Source organism: Bombina bombina, chromosome 8 (assembly GCF_027579735.1).
Source record: "Bombina bombina isolate aBomBom1 chromosome 8, aBomBom1.pri, whole genome shotgun sequence".
In the NCBI taxonomy this organism is placed as follows: Eukaryota; Metazoa; Chordata; class Amphibia; order Anura; family Bombinatoridae; genus Bombina; species Bombina bombina.
The window spans coordinates 261,904,915-261,929,422 of record NC_069506.1 but is presented as its reverse complement, the minus strand read 5'-3'; the positions used below and the strand labels follow the sequence as shown (position 1 = coordinate 261,929,422).

The window sequence follows — 24,508 nt, the reverse complement described above, 5'->3', positions numbered from 1 at the left end:
TCTATAGCGCAAAACTTGTAATCTAGGTGAATGTGAGTTATTCATATGCAACAGCACCCAACAGGGAAAGACCTAATACAGAGTTTTTCCAAGGTTACCCAGGAGAGTTATATCAGCATCTTTCATTATTATGGCCTATCACTTATGCAAGTGTTTGCACATGTGCAGCAACTTCAGATACCTGTGGTGAAACCTAGGTTTCAAAATGGCACCCATAATTAGAGGGAGGTGCATGGAATGTAGTTAGTGTTTCATTTCCCTTTAATTTGAAAACAGTAGTAGAGTGTAAAGCAAGATATTTGTAATGAGTGTACATTCCTGAAACAATGTAGAAAAAAAGGTTCAGTGAGAAAGAGTAAGAAACTATTTGAAGAATTTATAATTAAAGGGATAGCCTAGTCAAAATTAAAATTTCATGATTCAAATAGAGCAGGCAATTTTAAGCAACGTTCTAATTTACTCCTGTTATCAATTTTTCTTTGTCCTGGTATCTTTGTTTGACAAAGCAAGAGTGTAAGCTTACAGTCGGACCATTTTTGGTTCAGCACCTGGGTAGCGCTTGCTGATTGGTGGCTACATTTAATTCAAACTTATATTCAAACTGACTTTAGGTAAGTGAACATTAGTCCTTTAAGTGCACATGACGACACGTGGTCATCATCCACACAATGTATTTAGCACTAATGATAACCACGTGTCGTCATCCGAGGGGGTGCATTTGATAGCACATGGCATTCCATCCCCCTGCACTTACACCTAATCCCTGGTAATCTAGGGCTCCAGCATTGCCCGGGGAATCCGTAGATGCTGGTGACATCACCACACATTTGTGTGGTGACATCAGCAAGACCCGGAAACTGTATTGGAAAGGAGAACAGAGCTTAAGGGATCTGGATGGATAGCTTGGTTTTCAAGCCCCTCTTTTGTTTGGCTCCCTTAAGCCCTAGAAATTTCCAAGAGGTATGGTATGAAATTTGTGTCTTGGGGGTCTAAGTATAAGCACTAATACACACAAAAAATAAGCACAACATATAAATACCCTTCTAACAGGATGTCAAAAAGACCTCAAGACCCTATTTTAAAGCCCCTCCTAAAATTAAAACTCCTATGTAAGTTTTAATAGCCAAGTGATCACTATGATACCATGTGATCACCTGTCATGAATAAATGTGCGTTTATTTGCATAGAGGATCATGGGAGCCCCTATGTGATGATCAAAGTTACATAACTATACCGCAAAGCCCCTTATTTATATGTGGATAACCCATTCTTTTTACTATAAAATGAATGGGAAAAAACACACACACAATGCAAAATAAGTATATTGAACCTTTTTTATTTGCATAATTAAGCATTTTATATTACAATCTCAAATTCTATTGTATCAGTACTTGAAAGTATCGTATTGTGTAGCCATTTTATATATGTACTCATTAATGTATGCTGGCATAAATGCATGATGATAATAATATTATCACTATAATAATAATAATAATAATAATAATAAAAAGCAATACAATCACCTATTTTCTAAAGTCATCTAGCGCACCAAAAACTATTAAGTGAACCACTGGATCAAGTATACATACAGTTAGTATTTGTTATCAACACTATTAAACTACAGTCTTAAATGGACTTTATCCCATACGCACAAAAATTATATTATACGTAAGTTAAATTACAAATGCATTTAATAACAGAGACATTGAAGCCTCTGATCATCTTTTTGTTCTGCTTTCACGTTAACATCGTCTGCCAGGCGTAGTCAGGAATTCTTACTCCAGGGCAAGATTTTTCCAGATCTCTATTAAACTGTAGTGATTGTGTATCATTAACATTTAGAAAACGGGCAGAGCCTCTAAATGATGTCAGACAGTATTTGTCTGCATACAGGTCAGATTTTTTAACGAGTTGCGCCACCCATCTCTGCTCTACCTATAAGTAGAGACACCTTTCACAGTACTTCAAACAAAGTGCAAACTGACATAATAAGAGCAGCTTATTCATCAAGACAAGAGGTGAGTAATTGATTATTTCAACGTAGTTGTATAAGAAGCACCATCCTGAGCTTGCTTGTTTCAATCCTCTCTTGCTGACCTATATACTGTACATTATAGGTCATCATGCTGAAGAAAATGTCCACAGTGCTCCTTCTGCTGTTGGGTAAGTACAATCTATGTATTCTTCTACTTACAAACTCACTATTCATGCACGTATATTCAAAGACACAGAGCAAGATGGTGATCTTTATGGAGGGATTTAACAATTACTACTCTGTATTGAATAGGGCAAGGATAAATGTTTTATACTGAAAAAGTAATGTGCTGTAATTTATTCTTTACTGTTAATAGTTAAATTCATACTTAGTGGCTGTAGTGTGCTGCTGTTTCTGAGCAGGGTATAGATGGTCAGCCAATAAGAAGTGGAATAGGCACATTATGGCCAATCACTGGTCATGCCCTGCCCATGAGCAGCACATGAGGTTCCCTCATGCATTGGGTGTTTTACCAGTTTGCAACTACACTTTTATAACAATACTCTAACATGTTATTTTTGCTGCATGGTGTCTACTTAAAGGGACGTGAAACCCACATTTTCTTTTCATTGTTTGAATAGAGCATGTGATTTTTAACAAATTTCCAATTTACTTCTATTATCTAATTTATTAAAGTCTTTTGGTATCTTTTGTTGAAAATCATACCTACTTTGGCTCAGTAGTTGCAGATTGATGGCTGCACATATATGCATCATGTTATTGGCTCACCTGATGTGTTCAGCTAGCTCCTAGTAGTGCATTGTTGCTGATTTTTCAACAAAACATACCAAGAGAATGAAGAAAATTAGATAATAGAAATAAATGAAAAGTTGTTTAAAATTGTATCCTCTCTGAATCATGAAAGAAAACTTTTGGGTTTCATGTCTCTTTAAAGGGATAGTCTAATCAAAATTAAACTTTCATGATTCAGATGGAGCATGCAATTTTAAGCAACTTTCTCATTTACTCCTATTGTCAAGTTTTATTTGTTCTCTTGGTATCGTTATTTAAAAAAGCTAGAATGTAAGTTTAGGAGCTGGCCCATTTTTGGTTAAGCACCTGGTTAGCGCTTGCTGATTGGTGTCTAAATGTAGCCATCCAATCAGCAAGCTCTACCCAGGTGCTGAACCAAATATTGTCCGGCTCCTAAGCTTACATTCTAGCTTTTTAAAATAAAGATACCAAGGAAACAAAGAAAAATTGATAATAGGAGTAAATGAGAAATATCCTTAAAATTGCATGCTCTATCTGAATCATAAAAGTTTAATTTTGACTAGACTATCCCTTTAAATAAAAGGGCAGCACTGATTTCTTTCTTTCAGTTAAAAGTTAATTGAACAAGTTTTAGAAATCACCACAATCTCATATAGATAAAAAAGAGGCAGACAATAGCAAATAGCACTCTGTATGTTGAACATGCAGAGAGATATTGAATGTAGAAATGGGGACACATATAACACACAGCTCTACAGATGAAAATGCATATACTGAATAACCTAATATAGTCACAGAGGAAAAAACGAGTTACTCCGCAGATTAGTATATACCATCTGAAACTACTAATTTTAGGTTATTTGTTCTAATCAGTTTCACTGGATGTTTTCTCATCAAAACATTCTGTAAAGCAGTGCTTCCATTATTTACCTCTGCACTTCTGCACTTCAAGCGTACACACACATATACACACGCACACATATACCCACACGCATACATATATACATGCATACATACACATATACACACACATACATACATACATATATACACACGCATACATATACCCACACGCATACATACATACATATATACACACACATACATACATACATATACACACACGCATACATATACCCACACGCATACATACATACATATATACACATACATACATACATACATATACACACACGCATACATATACCCACACGCATACATACATACATATATACACACACGCATACGTATACATACACATATAAACATACATACACATATACACACATACACACATATATACACACATATATACACACACACACATATACACACGCATACATATACACATACGCATACATATACACATACAGACACATATAAACATACATAAACATATACACACACATACATACATATATACACACACGCATACGTATACATACACATATAAACATACATACACATATACACACATACACACATATATAAACACATATATACACACACACACATATACACACGCATACATATACACATACAGACACATATAAACATACATAAACATATACACACACATACATACATATATACACACACGCATACGTATACATACACATATAAACATACATACACATATACACACACATAAACACATATATACACACATACACACACATATATACACACACACATATACACACGCATACATATACACACACGCATACATATACACACACAGAGACATATAAACATACATACACATATACACACACATACATGCATACATGCACACACATATAAACATACATACACATATACACACACATACATACATATATACAAACACGAATACGTATACATACACATCTAAACATACATACACATATACACACACATATATACACACACACATACACACACATATATACACACACACAAAAACAGATATAAATACATACATACACAGACACACACAGATGCACACATATACACATATACCCATACAAATAATCATCTAGATTGTAAGTTCCCACAGGAATATTTGTCTGTAAAAATATGTCTTTTATTGTATTATTTCTCCGTTGTACTTTTATCCTTGTACCCATGAGCAGCGCTGCAAAATCTGTTGGCGCTTTATAAATAAAGAATAATTATAATAATACATACATACATACACAGAGGCATACGTACACATACACATATAAACAAACATATACACACACACAAACACACAGACAGATATAAAAACATACATGCATACACAGACACACACATATACACACACATACATACACACATATACACTCACATATACACACACACACAAACACACAGACAGATATAAACACATACATACACACACATGCATACACACATATACACCCACATATACACACACACAAACAAACACACAGACAGATATAAACACATACATGCATACACACATATACACCCACATATACACACACACAAACAAACACACAGACAGATATAAACACATACATGCATACACAGACATATAAACACACATACATACACACCCACATATGTACACACACACACATATATATATATATATATATATATATCAATTTACTTTATACATAAATATTTATTTGGGAGCATTTAAACACTAAGCTCTTGCAAGGTGTATTACTTTATATGATACACATAGTTATTACAAGATTATCAGGATCTAAAGATTGCGCTAGTACATTGTTGAAGTATTTGATGACAATTGCACTTGTAGTAACTCGTTCTGTGTCATATTTTGTTTAAAATGTAGGTTAAAATAACATCAGCATGTAAAAGCATCGGCATTTAATTGCCAGCAGTTACAATTACCCTTTTTGCTGTAATTTGTTCAAAAATGTAGGTTAATACTTTTTTAGGTACAGAGTAGGGTTTCAGCTTTTATGGTGCATTTTGGATAATGTTAAAATTTAGGGCTACATTACGAGTGGATTGCTAAATTATTGCACGCCCGTGAGTGGAGTGATAAATAACCAGCTATTACAAGTGACTGGATATTACTATCGCAAGCTCACAGTAGGAATTTACGCTCAGAAAATTAACCATAATTTCGCTTAACTTGTAATACCAGCGCACATTAGCATGTGCTGGTATTACAAAGTTGAGTGCAAATATCACTTTTGCGCAAGCAATATTTAGGGCTCTACTTGTAATCTAGATCTTATTCATTTTGATGACAGGTGCATAAAAGAAATGTAATTAAAATGTATCTCAAATGCTGAAATCATACTGATATGCTTTATGGGATTCCACTTCCTCACTATAAGTTGTCATTATTAGTATAGGTTTCTTGTTTGTGCAAATTACAGGTTTTTATTGGATAACTGAGCATTTGTTTCTATTATACCTAGGAAACTAACTTGTGGTAGTCGTGTCTCAACTTCAAGACAAAAAAAATATCTGACATGTTGAGAGGCTTATTATAGTACCTAAAGCACCACTATAGTAGGAAAGTTGCATGCTCTAATTTGTTAGAGCACGTCATTTTAAGACTTGGCAACCCTGCACATCTATTTGTTTGGGTCATGCAACTTTCTCTGCTAATGCGATTAGTGGGTATTTCTACTGTGTTTAATCTGTTTGTGGGGGTTAAACACATAGAGGTGCATGGTCCATAGTCTTAAAGGGATGTTTAACAGTTTGTTTTATTGTTGTAATAAAAAGCTCTAAACAGTGTCTTATACTTAATAGAAATCATTGCAATATGTATTACTCATAATTTAAAATGAATTTGACCTTTTATTTCTTTTTTAAAAAACTTAATTTATGCTTTGTCCATTACTTCCCGCCACAAAGAGGCTGAGACCTCTGCAGGAAGGTTTATCTAGTCTGATTTCATAAAACTTCTAGAATAGCATGAACTGGTTTACTATAAGGTGAATAGACTAGGTAACAGGGAGTCAGATTTGCTCATGCTCAGAGCTGTCAGAATCAGGGACAGAACTAACATTGGTAGCCAATGTATACATTACCTAGGCATGTGTTTATGTGGTCTACTCATCAGGGTATAGTGCATACAACTGACCTCATTATTCAGCACAGTATGCACACTGACAGTTTTTAAATACTCAGTTTCATTATATATATTTTTCTCAAAATCATTATACAGAGAAGCATGTATATTATTACAATTGCTTATTACTGAGTTAAATTCAGGGGGACACCAGGGCCAGGCCCTATGCTGAGTAGGTCCGCTACTGGTCAGAATGTAAAGTTTCCAAGATATCAGCTCTTTTATTACACTGGGGCCGGGGCTACAGTGAGAAATTCTAAGTGCTAATTTTAGTTGTTTGCTGTTTTTTACACAATCTTTTTCTTTTTACTTTGACTTAAAATATTTATTTTTATCAAAGGAGCACTCTTTAATATCTCTTTAAAATTAGATGTTTTAACAATTTAGACCATGTAATTTTTTCAGCTATAATGGCCCTTTAATTAAAGGGACCGTCTAGACCAAATACATAATTCTGTTTACTTATTGTTACATACCAGAGAAGCATCCTGCCACTGGTCCAACATCTGTAAGCTTGTAAGAAGTACATAAAAGATTTAAATATTCATTGTTTGTTAGGAGCTGTAAGTAACCACCAAGCTCCACCCCCCCATTGCATGTTTATTTTGGTATATTAAGTTTCTCCAATCACGGTTAACTCTTAAATACGTTTCCCTACTTCCACACGCTGATTTGTGCATGTGCAATTTGAAATATCTAACTGAAAAATATTAAACGTGCACTGCTTAACTGTCCTACAAGATAACAGTTAACTGGACTAAAGAAGCTGTGGGCAGAGCTTGGCGGCCATTTTCGGCTGCTAACAAACAATGATCATTTCAAAGTTTCATGTACTTCTTACAAGCTTATAGATGGGGAACCTACTGCAAGATGCTAGTCTGGTTTGTAGCAATAAGTAATAAAGAATAAGTATTGGGTCTAGACTGTCCCTTTAATTAAAGTTACACTATAGTCATCATAAAAGTAAATTGATATAAATAGTATAAAGCGTATGCTGCATTTCCTTGTACTGTTTACAAGGACATAAAGTGCAGAAAGAAAATAAATGTTAGTGCATTTTATTATTAAATTATTGTTTGAATATAAATGTGTTTAACCCCCAAACAGGAGTTAAACACATAGTTAAAATCAGCTCCACAATGCTCTACTTGTACCTTGATAAACAAATTTGATGAGCCAATGACAAGAAGCATAGGGACATAGCCACCAGTCACCAGCTCCCATTAGTGCATTGCTGCTCCTGTCTATGCTTTTGAACAAAGGATACCAAGTGAACAAAGTCAATTTAATTATAGAAGTAGATTAAAACGTATCTTAAAAATCTAGCTGAACCATGTTATTTTTAATTCTATTTGTGTTTCTTCCTTTTTTGTGTATTAAAATGACATGTTCTATCTGAATCATGCAAGTTTAATTGTGTTTTCTATCCCTTTAAGTGTACTTTTAAATGTGTTTGCGCTTGGTTTACTCCTGCTGTGGATACAATAAAGAAATATATATATTTTTTTAAATGGAATATTGCAGAGCTACAGTAAACTATGATTGTACATATCCCTTTAAAGATATTATTGAGGTAATCTCTAAGGGGAATACAAATTATTTCCACTTGCGTGTAGTTCTAAAGAGTTTTTAAAGCCACAGGACCAGTTTTTCTATTAGTCACTTACACAGTATATTTATGGTAGGGCGTGTATATGCAGGTTAATATGTGTTTGCAGGCTACCATACATTATCTTTCTTTTTTTATATATATAAATTACCATACAATGGGATTATTAGAAAGGTTAGATGTGGCTTTGTCAGTTTATTTCTATTATTGGTTTGATTTATTTATGAAAACTAGGTCAGTTATATAATACTGCAGACATTCTGTAAGATTCAATTTTAGTGACTTCAGTGTGCATTTTTTTTAACCCTCTACGTTGTACGGTTGTGAAATATCTAGACAGATCTGGACAATTTTTACTACAGCGTAGTCATACTAATGGGACATAAAACATAGATTTGAATTCCACATAAAGGGCCAGATTACAAGTGGAGCGCTAATTAACATTCCCGCTCGAGCGTTAACTGTGCTAGAAGTTGGACTTTTTTTTATATCTCCATAACTGTGCACCACATATATCTCCATAACTGTGCACCACATATATCTCCATAACTGTATGCCACATGTCTCCACAAACGTGTGCCACATGTCTCCACAAAAGTGTGCCACATGTCTCCATAACTGTGTGCCACAAATGTCTCTTTAACTGTGTGCCACAAATGTCTCCATAACATTGTGCCACATATGTCTCCATAACTGTGTGCCACATGTCTCCATGACAGTGTGCCACATATGTCTCTTTAACTGTATGCCAAATGTCTCCATGACAGTGTGCCACATATGTCTCCATAACAGCGTGCTACATACCTGTATATCTCCATAACTGAGGCTACACATATTCTACTAATGATCAGAGACTAGTTTGGGCAGGCATTATCTCTATGTAATGAGTCATACCCATGAGGCAGAAACATGTTTGAATCCCATAAAATGTAAATAAAAATCATAATAATTACGCTGTAGGATGCTTATGTGGACTATGTTAGTTTTTATATTTTATTATTATGAATTTTTAGCTGCCCAAATTCTATAAAGAATTTACATATGGACTACATTATAATAATAATCCACTAGTTCTGCAAACACACAGCTTCATCAAACCGAGTCACAAAAAACGGATGAAATAGGAACTACGATATGTGCAGGCAAAATTCCAAATGAGATATTGTTATAACATATTCAAAGGTACGTGATAGTCAGAATTAAACATTCACGTTTGAGATAAAGGGCCCCGTGTACTAAAGCCGGTGTGGAGAAGGCTCTCAACTTGAGAACCTGACCGGCCGACTTTGTGGCTTACTGGCAGCAGACACTGTACATCCACTCCGTGTCCACAAGTGAGTGCGTAATGCTGCTCCTTCTATCGCGTGGACAGAAAAACCTGTCAATAACCCAGAACAAAAATGTTCGGGGTGATTTCTATTCACCAACTCAGAGGAGGCGGAGAGCGAATATTAAGTTGCAATTTACATTGCGGGAGGCAGACTCGCCCTGCAAGGCCTCAAAAGCAGCATACGCAGCTTAGTACGTTGAGCCCAGAGTATGCAATTTTCAGGTGACTTTTCAATTTACTTATATTATTACATTTATTTCTGTTTTCTTGGTATCATTTGTTGAAAGTAGGCTCAGGAGAAGCACTGTACTACTGGGAGTTAGTTGGGGATCGGTGGCTATGAACATATGTCTCTTGTTATTGACTCACCATATCTGTGTTCAACTAGGTCCCAGGACCTGCACTTTGATATCCCCTTAAAAGCAACAAAGCCAACATTCTCACCTTCTTTAGAAAAAGTTCACTATAATTCCTTGCAGTGTAGTGCATTTCTAAACCCTTAGCTCTGTAAAATAGGAGGCTCATTCTAATATTATTCTTATTCTATATCTCCTTGCATTCTTAAAGACAAGCGGCTCTAATCAGAAAAAACAAACAATGAGACAACAATCAGAGTCATGAGGAACAGCTAGTTGTAAAAACATTACAGCCATTCCATAAAAAGATTAATAACACGTTTTCTGTTTTCAGAGTTTTGCCTGTTGCTGGTGACGGCGCAAGACAGAGCGGCAGAAAAACCAGGTAATAAATACCTTGACCTACATAAATATATTAGTGAAATATGTGGTATGGGAAAAAGTATGAGGAAACATATTGAATAGTCATAAAAATATTTTTTTTGCTGTCACAGATAATTTAAAAAAAGGAAATTGTTTAGATAATTGCTTGACTCATTAAAATGAACATAAATTAATTAATATGATTTTATTGTTACTATTATTCACATTAATAATATTAATTTTTATATTATTGTTACTACTACTACAGTATTGTTATATATTATTGTTGCAGTTATCTCTACTAGTATTACAGTATTTTTTATATGTGGTGTCATCACTGGTATTCTTTGTTCTCCAAAGTTTTTTTTTTTATAAAAATGTTAAATAAAAAGTGTTTAAAAAACCACAATATCAGTTCTTTCATATTCTTTAACTTGGAGGGTTAGATTTACCAAAGGTCGAGCGGACATGATTCGCTGTAGCAATTAATGTCCACTCAACCTCGCTAAATGCTGACATCATACGCTGTTGGCATTTAACATTGCACAAGCATTTCTAATGAAATGTTTGTGCAATGCCGCCCCCTGCTCACTCACAGCCGATCAGCCGCTTGCAGGGATCGTCAATCATCCAGATTGGATCAGGATGATTTCAGTAGGTGGCAGAGAAGTTAAGGAGCAGTGGTCTTACGACCGCTGCTTCTTAACTTCCGGTTCTGGCGGACCAGAAACGATGGGGCGTCAATGCAGCATCTGCTGCTTAAAGGGACATGAAACTCAAACATTTTCTTTCATAATTAAAATAGAGAATACAATTCAAAACATCTTTCCAATTTACTTCTATCATTTAATTTGCTTCTTTCTCTTGTTATCCTTTGCTGAAAGGTTTATATTGGAAAGCTCAGGAGCAGCAACAAACCTAGCAGCTGATTGGTGGCTGCATATATATATATATATATATATATATATATATATATATATATATATATATACCCATGTGTTCAGTCAGAGACTAGTAGTGCATTGCTGCTCATTCAACAAAGCATACCAAGAGAATGAAGAACATTTGATAATAGGAGTAAATTAGAAAGTTGCTAAAAATTGCGTGCTCTATCTGAATCATGAAAGAAAAAAAATTGGGTTTCATATCCCTTTATTAAATCAACCCCATAGATGTTTCCTATTATGTGTATTAGGGTGAGCAACTGAGCATTAGCAGAAAGTTGTATCAACCAAAGAGCATTAGTAGGAAGTACATGAACATCTTTTAAATCACATTTTTTCAGGCCAATAAAATTCTAGTTTAATTTCTGCCCTGTCAAATGTTTGAGAAAAGTTTTTAAATAAAGTGTTCCTTTAATAACGTTATTGCTTTTAATATTATTAGTATTGTTCTAGTATTATTATTAGCATCACTACCATCAGTTTGTAGAGGCTTAGACAAGTTCATCACAGAGGTAAAAAGTGAATTAATATAACACTGTTATGCAATACTGGGGAACGGCCAATAAAGAGATTATCTTTTTAATCAATAAAATCATTCGTATAGATTGTCCCTTTAGAAACAAAAATATGAATACAAAGTGCTTTTCATATGTGCATTGTTTTAATTTAATGTCTTGACATGTAGCATTTACCACAATATTAACTTCTGCTTTGTTTCGCATACAGATGCGTTCTGTGAGCCAAACAAGATCTTCTACAAATGTAAACCTTGCCCAAGGAGTTGTGGTAACCAGGAGACACCATGTTCAAAAGACTGTCAGTCAGAGTGCTACTGTAAAGAAGGCTATGTGCTGGCATCCCCTACTTCTAATACGTGTATTCCTGAGAGTGAGTGCACTTCTTGTGGTCCTAATGGAAAGTATAATGACTGCATATCCCATTGCCAGGATACTTGTGAAAATTACCTGCAGCAAGATAGGCCTTGTGCCATGATGTGTAAACCAGGTTGTGTCTGTGTAAAGGGGTATGTTATGCATAATGATCAATGTATCCGTCCCATATTGTGCCCAAAAATAACCCGATCCTTCAGTCCAATAATTTTACCACTCTTAGGAAACATGAATATCACGCGAACATAGGACATTCAATGGAGACTAAATTATATTAATATTGTATTATGCCTGCACTTATTATTTTTCAGTATTTGCTTTCAATAAAATAATATTTAGATGATTTTTGTACTCACAATCTGTTTATAAAACATAAAAAAAGTGTTTCTAGCTTTTGCTTGTTTTGTTTATGTATTTCACACTTGAATATGAGGTAGTTGCATATGGGTGCATGCCCTTAGGTAGGATTTGGTCTACTGCAACATTCCTAATTCTATGTGCTGCACATTTAGAGCTTAATCCTATGGAGGCCACTATAGTGAAGCTCTTTTCTAATAGTGGCTCCATTTATTGACCTGTTTACTAAAATCATATTACTATTTTTTGCACTACACTGTATATGGGTCAATTAATGATATAACTTTAGTACAGGTAGTTGCAATGGCAAACAACTATGAATCTTATGACTCTAGCTGCTATAAAACTGGTACTAGTATCACATATTACCAGTGTTATAGCTAGGGTGACCATATTGTCGCTTTAAAAAGGGACACATATGAAAAATACATATGTCAGGGGTTTTAATTATTATAGGGAAATCTCTGTAGATCAAACCTTTTTTATTTTTATGTTTTCAATTAGTCTCTTTAATAGAAACCACATTGAATTAGAAAATAAATGGACAAATATTAATGCCCAAAAAGTATCAAATAACAGATAATCATCAAAGTAACGCATACCTAATATAATAATAGTTTTCCTCGATGCGTGTCCACACTTATTTACCAACTATCAATTAGGACCAAACATGTTAGATATTCTAAGCTTTATTTTTTATTTTATTTTTACCTCTGTTGTTTGGAGGATAGACATGAAGTCTCCTTTTGTCCTTTACCCAGAGAACACACAGAGTTAAAACTTTTACTACACAACTCTTTAACTATCTTAAAAAATACAAGGGATTCCCTCCCATATGTAGAAAAATAAGTCAATTCTTATTGATGACACTGATCAACCAACCACGTAACCAATCAGCATTACAGTTCTGATCTTCTGCCAACATTTAGCTTGTCCACAGTTTTATTATTTAATATACTTGAGCTACCCCACATTTTTGTGACTCAAGTGAGATGGTTCACTCTGCTATTATTGGCAACAAGGCTGATGATTTGCTGTGGCTAAGATGTTCTGAACAGAGAGGCTCACAAAGAATCAAACCCTTGGATTCTCAGTACTCCGGAGTATTGATAGGTTGGTTTGTAGTATGCACACATGCTAGTTATTAAGTAAATGTTGGATAAAAAAAACAAGCATGGAGTATGTGAGTATTGTATCACATTTTCCAACAATATGAATAAAGCTTTGAAGTTAAATTTGTTTTTGTTTTTTTAAGTTGTCAAAATTGATAACTAATATTATAGCCTCAGCAGTGACCTAAACCCCTGGGTGTTTTATGAATAATTTTTATAAGAGGTATCACTATTTTACCCCTGATCTGAATGTATATCCTAAAAATCTCAGTTGGCCCTATCAAAGGATTTCTCATCATCAAGACAGGATCAACATGAGTTCCTTCATCTTGTTCAAACGAACAATTATGTTCATTAATTGTAAAGTATTGTCAACCCTTTTTCCAGAGGTCACTAAGGTCACTTGGTCTGTATCTATGATATTTTTTCAGAATGTTTGTAGAATATTTAAAGATATCTTTAAATCAACATTTAAGAATGAAAAAGAACTGCAGTTAGGTCTAATGCCTGCTTTCTTTTGATTCAGTCAACACTTCATCTCAAGAAGTAAAATTCCACAATCCACACCTTTTTTAATAATTATAAACATAAAAGGATCTAAATATCGTCACCCCTGGCCATTATCTACAGAAACATTAATTTAACCTGTAAATAACCTGAATTCTTTAGAGACTAGTATATGTAGGCTTTTTTTTGGTAAAATGAATCTGAATTATTCAATAAATTATAATTGCCCAAATATTCAACAAATTAATTTATCTTTCCTGGGTTACAAATTACATATTTATTACGCTTTATTTTATATGTTCTAGATACCCTTTCTCCTTTTTTAAATTTAGATGCTGACAATATAACTAGATTATTACCTTTGTAGTAGCAAATGCAATTGAGGGATGATTAACTGATTAACCCGACTTTCTTGAATTAATCTTTAACTTCCCATCTTTGATAAATCCAAAGTAATTAATGTGTTTAATCTAAAGATTCATCACAGCATGTTCTAACCACTAAACATAATGCAAACATAATTCTCTGAGAATAGAAACAGGTCTATAACATGTTTAGATAACAAGAAATAATTTATTCTCAAATAACAATTTAGTGAGTATACAGAAACTAAAATACAAAATCCATTAGATCAATATATAGCAAAAGTTTTAATTTTGTTAACAGCAAATTCTGTTGTGTGCCTTGTCCCCAGTAAACTTTTCTATATTTTAGATAATATAATAGAACAGAATATTACCATATTTCAACTTGAAGTTTACCACCACTCGTTTATTTGAATCATAAGGGGTTTTAATTATAATAGGGAAATCTCTGTAGATCAAACCTTGTCTTTTTTTATGTTTTCAATTAGTCTCTTTAATAGAAACCACATTGAATTAGAAAATAAATTGACAAATATTAATGCCCAAAAAGTATCAAATAACAGATAATCATCAAAGTAACGCATACCTAATATAATAATAGTTTTCCTCGATGCGTGTCCATACTTATTTACCAACTATCAATTAGGACCAAACATGGTAGATATTCTAAGCTTTATATTATTTTTACCTCTGTTGTTTGGAGGATAGACATGAAGTCTCCTTTTGTCCTTTACCCAGAGAACACACAGAGTTAAAACTTTTACTACACCATTTATTAATACAGCCAATTGCTTTCAATCAATACTTAGCTGACAATTAGTCCCTTAATCAAGGATAGGCATGGACCAAGGCTGTGGCGGACATTTTCCAAAGTACAGACCTTAGTGAAGGACACCAAGGTACATTTCAAATTAAAAACATAAAAAAACACTCTCTTTACCGAGAGGGTAGAGGATTAATGGTGGAATAGCCATCCAGCAGAAGTGGTAGAGACAGTGAAGTAGTTTAAACATGCATGGGATAGGCATAAGGCTATACTAGATATAAGATAAGGTCAAGAACTAATGGAAATATTCAGAAAATTGGGCCGACTAGATGGGCCGAATGGTTCCTATCTGCCAACACATTTTATGTTTCTATAAGTCAGGAGCATTTTGCTGTCAAATGAGCCATACATTAGATGCCCCTGGTCTAGTTCCACAAGTGCAAATTAGTCATCTAATCAAATAAGTTTAAAATAAAATTTGTATAAAGACTGCTTGTGGTATACTGGTATAAAATGTTTTCAAAATTCTTACCTTTTATTTTTTTTGGTTGTACTGAGAGTCTGCAACTCCTGACCAAACCCACCCACCTTGATGTTAATCGCATTATCATCATGGTTGGTTACTTACTCAGTAGGGTAAGGTTTGTCAGAGTAAGCAGCAGTCTTCTACACAGAGGCATCAGCACCATGCTGCCGACAGATCATGAAATCGGGACAGCTCACGACTCACTGGTGGTTGACACAGGCTGCTCTGCAGGCAGCTTGCTTCTTCTCTATCACTTACTTTCCCGCTACTGAGCGGCATAATATGGGTGCAGCCCCAACCCCATGAAGTGTGGCACTGCGTCCGTCAAGGTGGTGTCAGGACCAGCAATCATCTGTCCTACTCCTGCCTCCCCATCGCAAAACAAGTGGCGGACACTGCAAGGGCAAGTCATGGACACCAGTGTCTGTGTACGGACACCTTGCCTATCTCTGCCCTTAATTATGGTTCACCACCCCCTCTAGACCCAGTGTGCAGCATCCCTACTGTTTAGGTTGCTAAGTAGAGTGGTGACTGAGCACATTGATCACATACATGACTTGACCAGGTTAACTGATTCAAAAGAACTCTCTTCTACTACATTTGAATACACAGGAATGGAAGTCAAGACCAAGCAATCTGAATTCAAACATTTTGAACGGAAAGCTCAACAGTTACAAGATACACATGTAGGTATAGAAACCCATTGGATGACATAAGAATTGGAAGCTACCTAAAGAGTTTTAAACCTATAGAAAAACCTTCACACTGCACCATAATACTTTAAAGAAGGTGTGTCTGGATTAAATGCTCTTATTTAAGATGTAAATCTAGGTAACTGAGTTTGTACTCCTCTACTCTTAAAGTTAGAGGACTCCATTTAAGAAGCTGTGAATGCAGCTTTGGAGCTCCTTAGGCTGCAGGCTCACATGAGCGAGTCCACAGATGATCATTAGATGACTGCTGCTTCCTAATCTGCTTCGCCAACTATAAAGTGACATTTCTCAATCTCCCTGGACTTCTCCAACTTGGGTGATTGACCCAGCTTGCATGCGATTGGCTTAGTGCTGCCCGTTAGCCACTTGAGGGTTGTTAAATGGACCCCATAGTATGTATAATATCCATTAACCAAGGAATCTTGATAATACCAAAATAGAACTAGAGAAAACTGACATTTATCACTTTCAGATAATAACCAATAAATCCATTTTAAATATTCTGACTAAAGATATATCCAAATAGACATTTATTCTCATTCATCAAAACTTCACTGTGTGAGATACAGTGTAGTATACAAAGAAAAGTTTGCTTAAAGAATATTTGCTCCAAATAGCTTACATTTGAGTAGGTTGGTTAAATCCACACACAAAAGGAATGTTTCAATTGACTTTGGAATTTTCTTTCATAACTGGGGCAAGTACTGCAGGTTCTTAGAGGCTTCTTTGATGAATATTGCAAACATCTTAATATAGTGAATAATGTTGCATATTGGATGGGTTTGAATTCCAAAGAAAATGATCAAGCATAATGATAGCTGTGAATATAATATAATATAGGATGAGCTCAGAATTTTTCAAAAACAAAACACCACATATATTACTTTGCATTCCAGCAGTGATTTACCAACATGTTTTCCCAAAGTAAACTCATTTAGTCACTAAATTATATACCACACTATTCAAATGCCCCATAAAAGGTTCATACAAAAAATGTAAATAAAATACTTTTTTTTTTTATCAGTTTTCAAATTACTGTCAAGCGTGGATCAACAGCAACATGAAAAGCTAATTGCTTCCCAGTGAACCATTGCTCTATGAGGCTTTGTTTTGCAAATGAAGTTATAATTATCTAATAGGTGGGATTGAAACTGTAGGATTACATTTCTTTCACACACCCTGTTGTAAGCAATAATAGGGTAAATGACTGGTGCATTATTATATAAGACTCTATCTCTTCAATTGTTTCCTCAGGTAAGTAGTCATATCATGATGACTGCTAAATTTAACTGTGCATGTTTTGAATACCTTTTGAACTCATTCTAAGATTGACTCTGTTGATCCAAAAATAGTATTTGTGCATTTAAAAGGATAAAACAAAAATTGCTCAGGACATGTCCTGTGAAACGTTTTGTCATCTAGAAGAAGACACAAATGTCACATGTTTTTTTTAGAAATGGAGAGTGCACAGAAACTGCCATGTGGTGCAAAGAAACTGGGTGATTGATTGAGAAAATGGTCATATGGTCCTTTATAGATAGATGGGCAGTCTCAGCATATTAGAGCAGGGGAGGGGAGTCTAAAAAAATATAATTGTTTTTATTGGAAGCAGCAGCATATGGTAAATGTTGGTATATAATATTCTGTTCTTCTTCCACAATTACTCACTGGTATGCCAACATTATTGCAGGAAATAGTGATACATTTTTATGGGACAAACAATACATTTAAAATGTCTGAGAGACATATCAGTATGTGACAGAGAACTATTGTCTTTATTACATGTATTTAGTCCAATAAAAAGACATCACTACTTACTGTTAGACTTTTGTTATTTTGACATTTAAATCACTGGACTAACATGACTACAATCAACAATCCATATAAAATGAATCATTTTTTTAAAACACAATTTTAAATTAATAATATATTTAAATTATTGAGTCAATGGAATTTTCATTTATTTACATATTTCTATATTTAAAAAAAAGATTACGGTGATATTTTAATAATAAAATGAATAAACTCAAATCATTTTGCTCTGAATGGAAGTTGAAAAAGGACTATACATATCACAATCGTCATTTCTTACGCCTAGTACTTAAAGGGACACTGAACCCAAATTTTTTCTACCGAGATTCAGATAGAGCATGCAATTTTAAGCAACTTTCTAATTTACTCCTATTATCAATTTTTCTTCGTTCTCTTGCTATCTTTCTTTGAAAAATAAGACATCTTAGCTTGTTTAGTACTCTGGACAGCACTTTTTTATTGGTGGATGAATTTATCCACCAATCAGCAAGATAACCCAGGTTGTTCACCAAAAATGGTCCGGCATCTAAACTTACATTCTTGCATTTCAAATAAAGATACCAACACCTAGATTGCGAGTTTTGCGTTAGAGGCTGTGCGGTGCTAACGAGCAGTTTTATCTCACCGCTCACTTACCTACAGCGCTGGTATTCCGAGTTTTCAGAAACCCGTCGTTAAAAGACAAGAAGTGAGCATTGAGTAAAATTTTGCTCATTACCGCACTCCAATACCAGCGCTGCTTAAGTCAGCAGTGAGCTGGTTGTACGTGCTTGTGCACGATTTCCCCATATGAATCAACGTGGAGAGCCGGCCCTAACATCGCCGCCACCTACCTACATTTATTAACCCCTAATCTGCAGCCCCCAACGTCGCCGCCACTATATTAAAGTTATTAACCCCTAAACCTAAGTCTAACCCTAAACCTAACACCCACTAACTTAAATATAATTTAAATAAATCTAAATAAATATTCCTATCATTAACTAAATTATTCCTATTTAAAACTAAATACTTACCTATAAAATAAACCCTAAGCTAGCTACAATATAACTAATAGTTACATTGAAGCTAGCTTAGGGTTTTTTTATTTTTTATTTTACAGGCAAGTTTGTATTTATTTTTACTAGTTAGAATAGTTATTAAATAGTTATTAACTATTTAATAACTACCTAGTTAAAATAAAGACAAATTTACCTGTAAAATAAAACCTAACCTAAATTACACTAACACCTAACACTACACTATAATTAAATACATTAACTAAATTAAATACAATTACCTAAATTAAATTAAATTAGCTAAAGTACAAAAAAAAACAAAACACTAAATTACAGAAAATAATAAACAAATTACAGATATTTAAACTAATTACACCTAATCTAATAGCCCTAGTAAAATAAAAAAGCCCCCCCAAAATAAAAAAAAACCCTAGCCTAAACTAAACTACCAATAGCCTTTAAAAGGGCCTTTTGTGGGGCATTGCCCCAAAGTAATCAGCTCTTTTACCTGTAAAAAAAAAATACAAACAACCCCCCCAACAGTAAAACCCATAACCCACACAACCAACCCCCCAAATAAAATACTATCTAAAAAAACCTAAGCTCCCCATTGCCTTGAAAAGGGCATTTGGATGGGCATTGTCCTTAAAAGGGCAGTTAGCTCTTTTGCCGCTCAAACCCTAACCTAAAAATAAAACCCACCCAATACACCCTTCATCCAGACGGTATCTTCATCCATCCGGCGCGGAGAACGGGTCCATCTTCAAGACATCCAACGCGGAGTATCCTCTCCATCCGGAGTCTTCTTACTGAATGAAGGTACCTTTAAGTGATGTCATCCAAGATGGCGTCCCTTAGATTCCGATTGGCTGATAGAATTCTATCAGCTAATCGGAATTAAGGTAGAAAAAATCCTATTGGCTAATGCAATCAGCCAATAGGATTGAAGTTCAATCCTATTGGCTCATTCAATCAGCCAATAGGATTGAGCTCGCATTCTATTGGCTGTTCCATTCTTTTGGCTGTTTATTATAGGGGCGGCAACGTTGGAGCGGCAGATTAAGGGTTAAAAAGTGTAGGTAGGTTGCGGCAACATTGGGGGTGGCAGATTAGGGGTTAATAAATATAATGTAGGCATCAGCGATGTTGGGCGCAGCAGATTAGGGATTCATAAATATAATGTAGGTGGGGGCAGTGTCCGGAGCGGCAGATTAGGGGTTAAAATTTTTATTATACTGTTTGCGATGCGGGGGGCCTCGGTTTAGGGGTTAATAGGTAGTTTATGGGTGTTAGTGTACTTTTTAGAACTTTAGTTATGAGTTTTATGTTACGGCGTTGTACCATAAAACTCTTAACTACTGACTTTTAAATGCGTTAGGGATCTTGACAGGGTAGGGTGTACCGCTCACTTTTTGGCCTCCCAGGACAGACTCATAATACCGGCGCTATGGAAGTCCCATAGAAAAAAGACTTTACGAAGTTTACATAAGTCGTTTTGCGGTAAGACCAAAGAAGTGTGCGGTGCCTCTAGACCTGCAAGACTCATAATACCAGCGGGCTTAAAAAAGCAGCATTAGGACCTCTTAATGCTGCTTTTTTACCCTAATGCACAACTCGTAATCTAGCCGCAACAAGAGAATTAAGAAAATTTGATAATAGGAGTAAATTAGAAAGTTGCTTAAAATTTCATGCTGTATCTGAATCACGAAAGAATTTTTTTGGGTTCAGTGTCCCTTTAAAGAGATACTAAACCCAATTTTTTTCTTTCATGATTCAGATAGACCATGCAATTTTAAGAAACTCTAATTTACTCCTATTATCAATTTGTCTTTGTTCTCTTGGTATCTTTATTTGAAATGCAGTAATGTAAGCTTACAAACTGGCACATTTTTGGTTCATCACCTGGGTAGCGCATGCTTATTGGTGGAGAAAAGTAGCAAAAGAACCATATGAACTTATATTTCATGTTGATGACCAGGCTGCCATTGGAAACCCTATTGCATCTACAACCACTAAAAAAACACCTATGCTAAATTGTTTCTAAATTTTGTCCTGAGTTTAGAAATACCCAATGTTTACATGTTCTTTGCTTTTTTTGCAAGTTATAGGGCAATAAGTACAAGTAGAACTAAGCTATTTCCAAACCATTTTTTTTCAAAATGTGCATGTTACATTTTAACACAGATATCTGTCAGGAATCCCTGAATAACCCTTTACATGTATATATATTTTTTAATAGACAACCCAAAGTATTAGTGATCGCCAAATGCGATCAAATAAAAAAAAATCGTTAACTTTTTTACAAACTTTAGGTTTCTCACTGAAATTATTTACATACAGCTTGTGCAATTATGGCACAAATGGTTGTAAATGCGTCTCTAAGATCCCCTTTGTTCAGAAATAGCAGACATTTATGGCTTTGGCATTACTTTTTGGTAATTAGAAGGCCGCTAAATGCCGCTGCGCACCACACTTGTATTATGCCCAGCAGTGAAGGGGTTAATTAGATAGCTTGTATGGAGCTTGAAGGGTTAATTTTAGCTTTAGTGTAGAGATCAGCCTCCCATCTGACACATCCAACCCCTGATCCCTCCCTGACCCCTCTCAAACAGCTATCTTCCCTCCCCCACGTCACTCTTGCCACTGCTATCTTTAGTACTGGCAAAAAGTCTGCCAGTATAAAAATAAAAGTTTTTCTCTTTTTTTTTTTAAATTATATATTTTCTGCAGTGTAGGATCCCCCCTTACCACCCAACTTACCTGAGCCCCCCCAAACAGCTCTCTAACCCTCCCCCCTTTTTACTATTTGCCACCATTTTGGGTACTGGCAGCTGTCTGCCAGTACCCACTTTTAAATAAAATTTGCCCTTTTTTAATATAAATCAAACTTTTTCTGTCGTGTAGCTACCCCCTCTCAATACTCTACTCCCCTCCCTCTCCCAAATCCCTTTCCCAACAATATTCCCCCCTCCCTCTCCCACCACTTCTTGTTAAGTGGTCGCATGCGCACCCGTGAATAAGATCCTCCACCGGCCAGAAGTTCCTAGGGATGGGCCACCCACCTTCCTCCCTGCAATGGCTCCCACCCACCAACGATCAGCATCTCTCTGCATCGGATGCTTAAGAAAGGGTATTGCAGGATGCCTCAATATTGTGGCATCACTTCAGTACCCTAAAAGTGACTGGAAACGATCACAATCGCTTCCAGGGCTTGAAAACCCTGAGAACGTACAGGTAACATCCTTGGTCATTAAGTGACAGTTTTTGTAGGACGTACCCCGTACGTCCTTGCTCCTTAACCCCTCAACGACCACGGACATGTCAGGCACGTCCTACAAAAAGTGTCAGTTAATGACCAAGGACGTGCCTGACACGTCCTTTGGGATTTCAAGCAGTGGAAGCGATCGTAATCGCTTCCAGATGCTTTCAAGGTATTGCAGTGATGCCTTGATATTGAGGCATCACTGCAATACCTTTTTTTAAGCATCTGTGGCCCTCTCTGCATCGGCCAGCGATGGTGCCAATCGTTGGTGGGTGAGAGGGAGGCAGGTGGGCGGGCCATCGCTGGAGCAGTTCTTATTCAGGCGGATCCGGTATTGCCTGTATGGAGTCAGGAGCGCGCAAGGGGGGCGGGAGCGCTACTTAGTCTGTTAGTCAATCCTTGAATGCAATGGGAATGATACAGAGGGAGAGGGGGATAAGGCTTGGGGAAAAGGGATCGGAGGTGGGGAGGGTATTGAGAGGGGGCAGCTACACTACAGAAAAATTAAAATAAAAAATAAAACCTATTTTTTTTTAACAAACTGCCTACTAAAAAATATATATATACATGTGAAGGGTTATTCAGGGATTCCTGACAGATATCAGCGTTCCAATGTAACTATTGCTAAGTCTGAAAAAAAATTGTTTGGAAATAGCAAAATGCTACTTGTACTTATTGCCCTATAACTTGCAAAAAAGCAAAGAACATGTAAACATTGGGTATTTCTAAACTAACAAAATTTAGAAACTATTTAGCATGGGTGTTTTTTGGTGGTTGTAGATGTGTAACAGATTTTAGGGGTCAAAGTTTAAAAAAAAGTGCGTTTTTTCCCATTTTTTTAATCAAATTTTATAATTTTTTATAGTAAATTATATGATATGATGAAAACAATGGTATGTTTATAAAGTCAATTTAAAGTGGGATCACGGAATAGTTTATTATCTTCAAATATAATCCCAACCTAAAGAAAATACTCACAGGGAAATAAGATACAAATTGAAGTTTATTAAATCTTCGTAGTAAAAAACATTACCCAGATGTATTAACTCTTCACATCTCAAGTGAATAAGTAAATAACATGTAATAAAACAAGTTTACAGCTACAATTAGGGCTAGGCATGTATACGCGCCCCTGTACACCTCAGCTAACCTGTGGCGGGGCGAAATTACCCGCAGGTAATCACCATTGCACACGAGCGCAATTCTGCGCTTGCGTGCAATCCCACCCCCTGCCCGCGCACAGCCAATCACACGCAGGCAGGAGCTGTCAATCTCCTCGTTAGGACTCGACCGCAGAGATTGAATTTCGCCACCTTAGAGGTGGCAAAGAGGTTAAGGAAGCGGCGGTCTGGTGACCGCTGCTTGATAAATTACGTGAGCAAGTTCTTGTGAGAACTTGCAGCCATAGGGCTTTGGTAAATCGAGCCCTTAATATGTTCCAGGTGGTCTAGCTTTTTTCAAGATCAATCAATTTATCAAATGAGCTCAGCTGGGTGACTGACTTTATATATTAGCACCTAGTGGTGTTTCAAAGTTATCGATTTTCTGCTGGTCTTCATGACAGATTAGATGCAACTTTGTTTACTTTTTAATGTGTCAATGTTACAGGCTTACTTCTGCTAGGTGCAAGCTATGGTGACAAGCAAACCAAATGACGCCTTTGTACATAGGGCCCATATTGTGCTCCATACACTCGCACCCTACGTACCATGGTATGATCTTCAACTAAGAACACCATAAGAACAAAGTAAATTTGAACTTAGAAGTACATTTAAATTTTAAAAAAGACAAAAATTAAATG

General features: G+C 35.6%; 1 protein-coding gene across 1 annotated transcript; it reads left to right on the top strand.

Moving 5' to 3' along the window:
• The first annotated feature begins 2,131 nt into the window (after nt 1-2,131).
• Nucleotides 2,132-12,632, top strand: LOC128638178 (hemocytin-like). The gene is made up of 3 exons (XM_053690044.1): nt 2,132-2,163; nt 10,427-10,477; nt 12,126-12,632. Exons 1-3 carry the CDS (start codon nt 2,136-2,138, stop codon nt 12,536-12,538), a joined length of 492 nt encoding a protein of 163 aa, XP_053546019.1. The 5' UTR covers nt 2,132-2,135; the 3' UTR covers nt 12,539-12,632.
• The last annotated feature ends 11,876 nt before the right edge of the window (nt 12,633-24,508 follow it).

Bases quoted from the DNA above. Each gene is read 5' to 3' on its own strand.
- LOC128638178 (XM_053690044.1), top strand. From the start codon at position 2,136: ATGTCCACAGTGCTCCTTCTGCTGTTGG. The intron at 2,164-10,426 runs GTAAGTACAATC...TTCTGTTTTCAG, and splicing joins AGTGCTCCTTCTGCTGTTGG to AGTTTTGCCTGTTGCTGGTG. The intron at 10,478-12,125 runs GTAATAAATACC...TTTCGCATACAG, and splicing joins CAGAGCGGCAGAAAAACCAG to ATGCGTTCTGTGAGCCAAAC.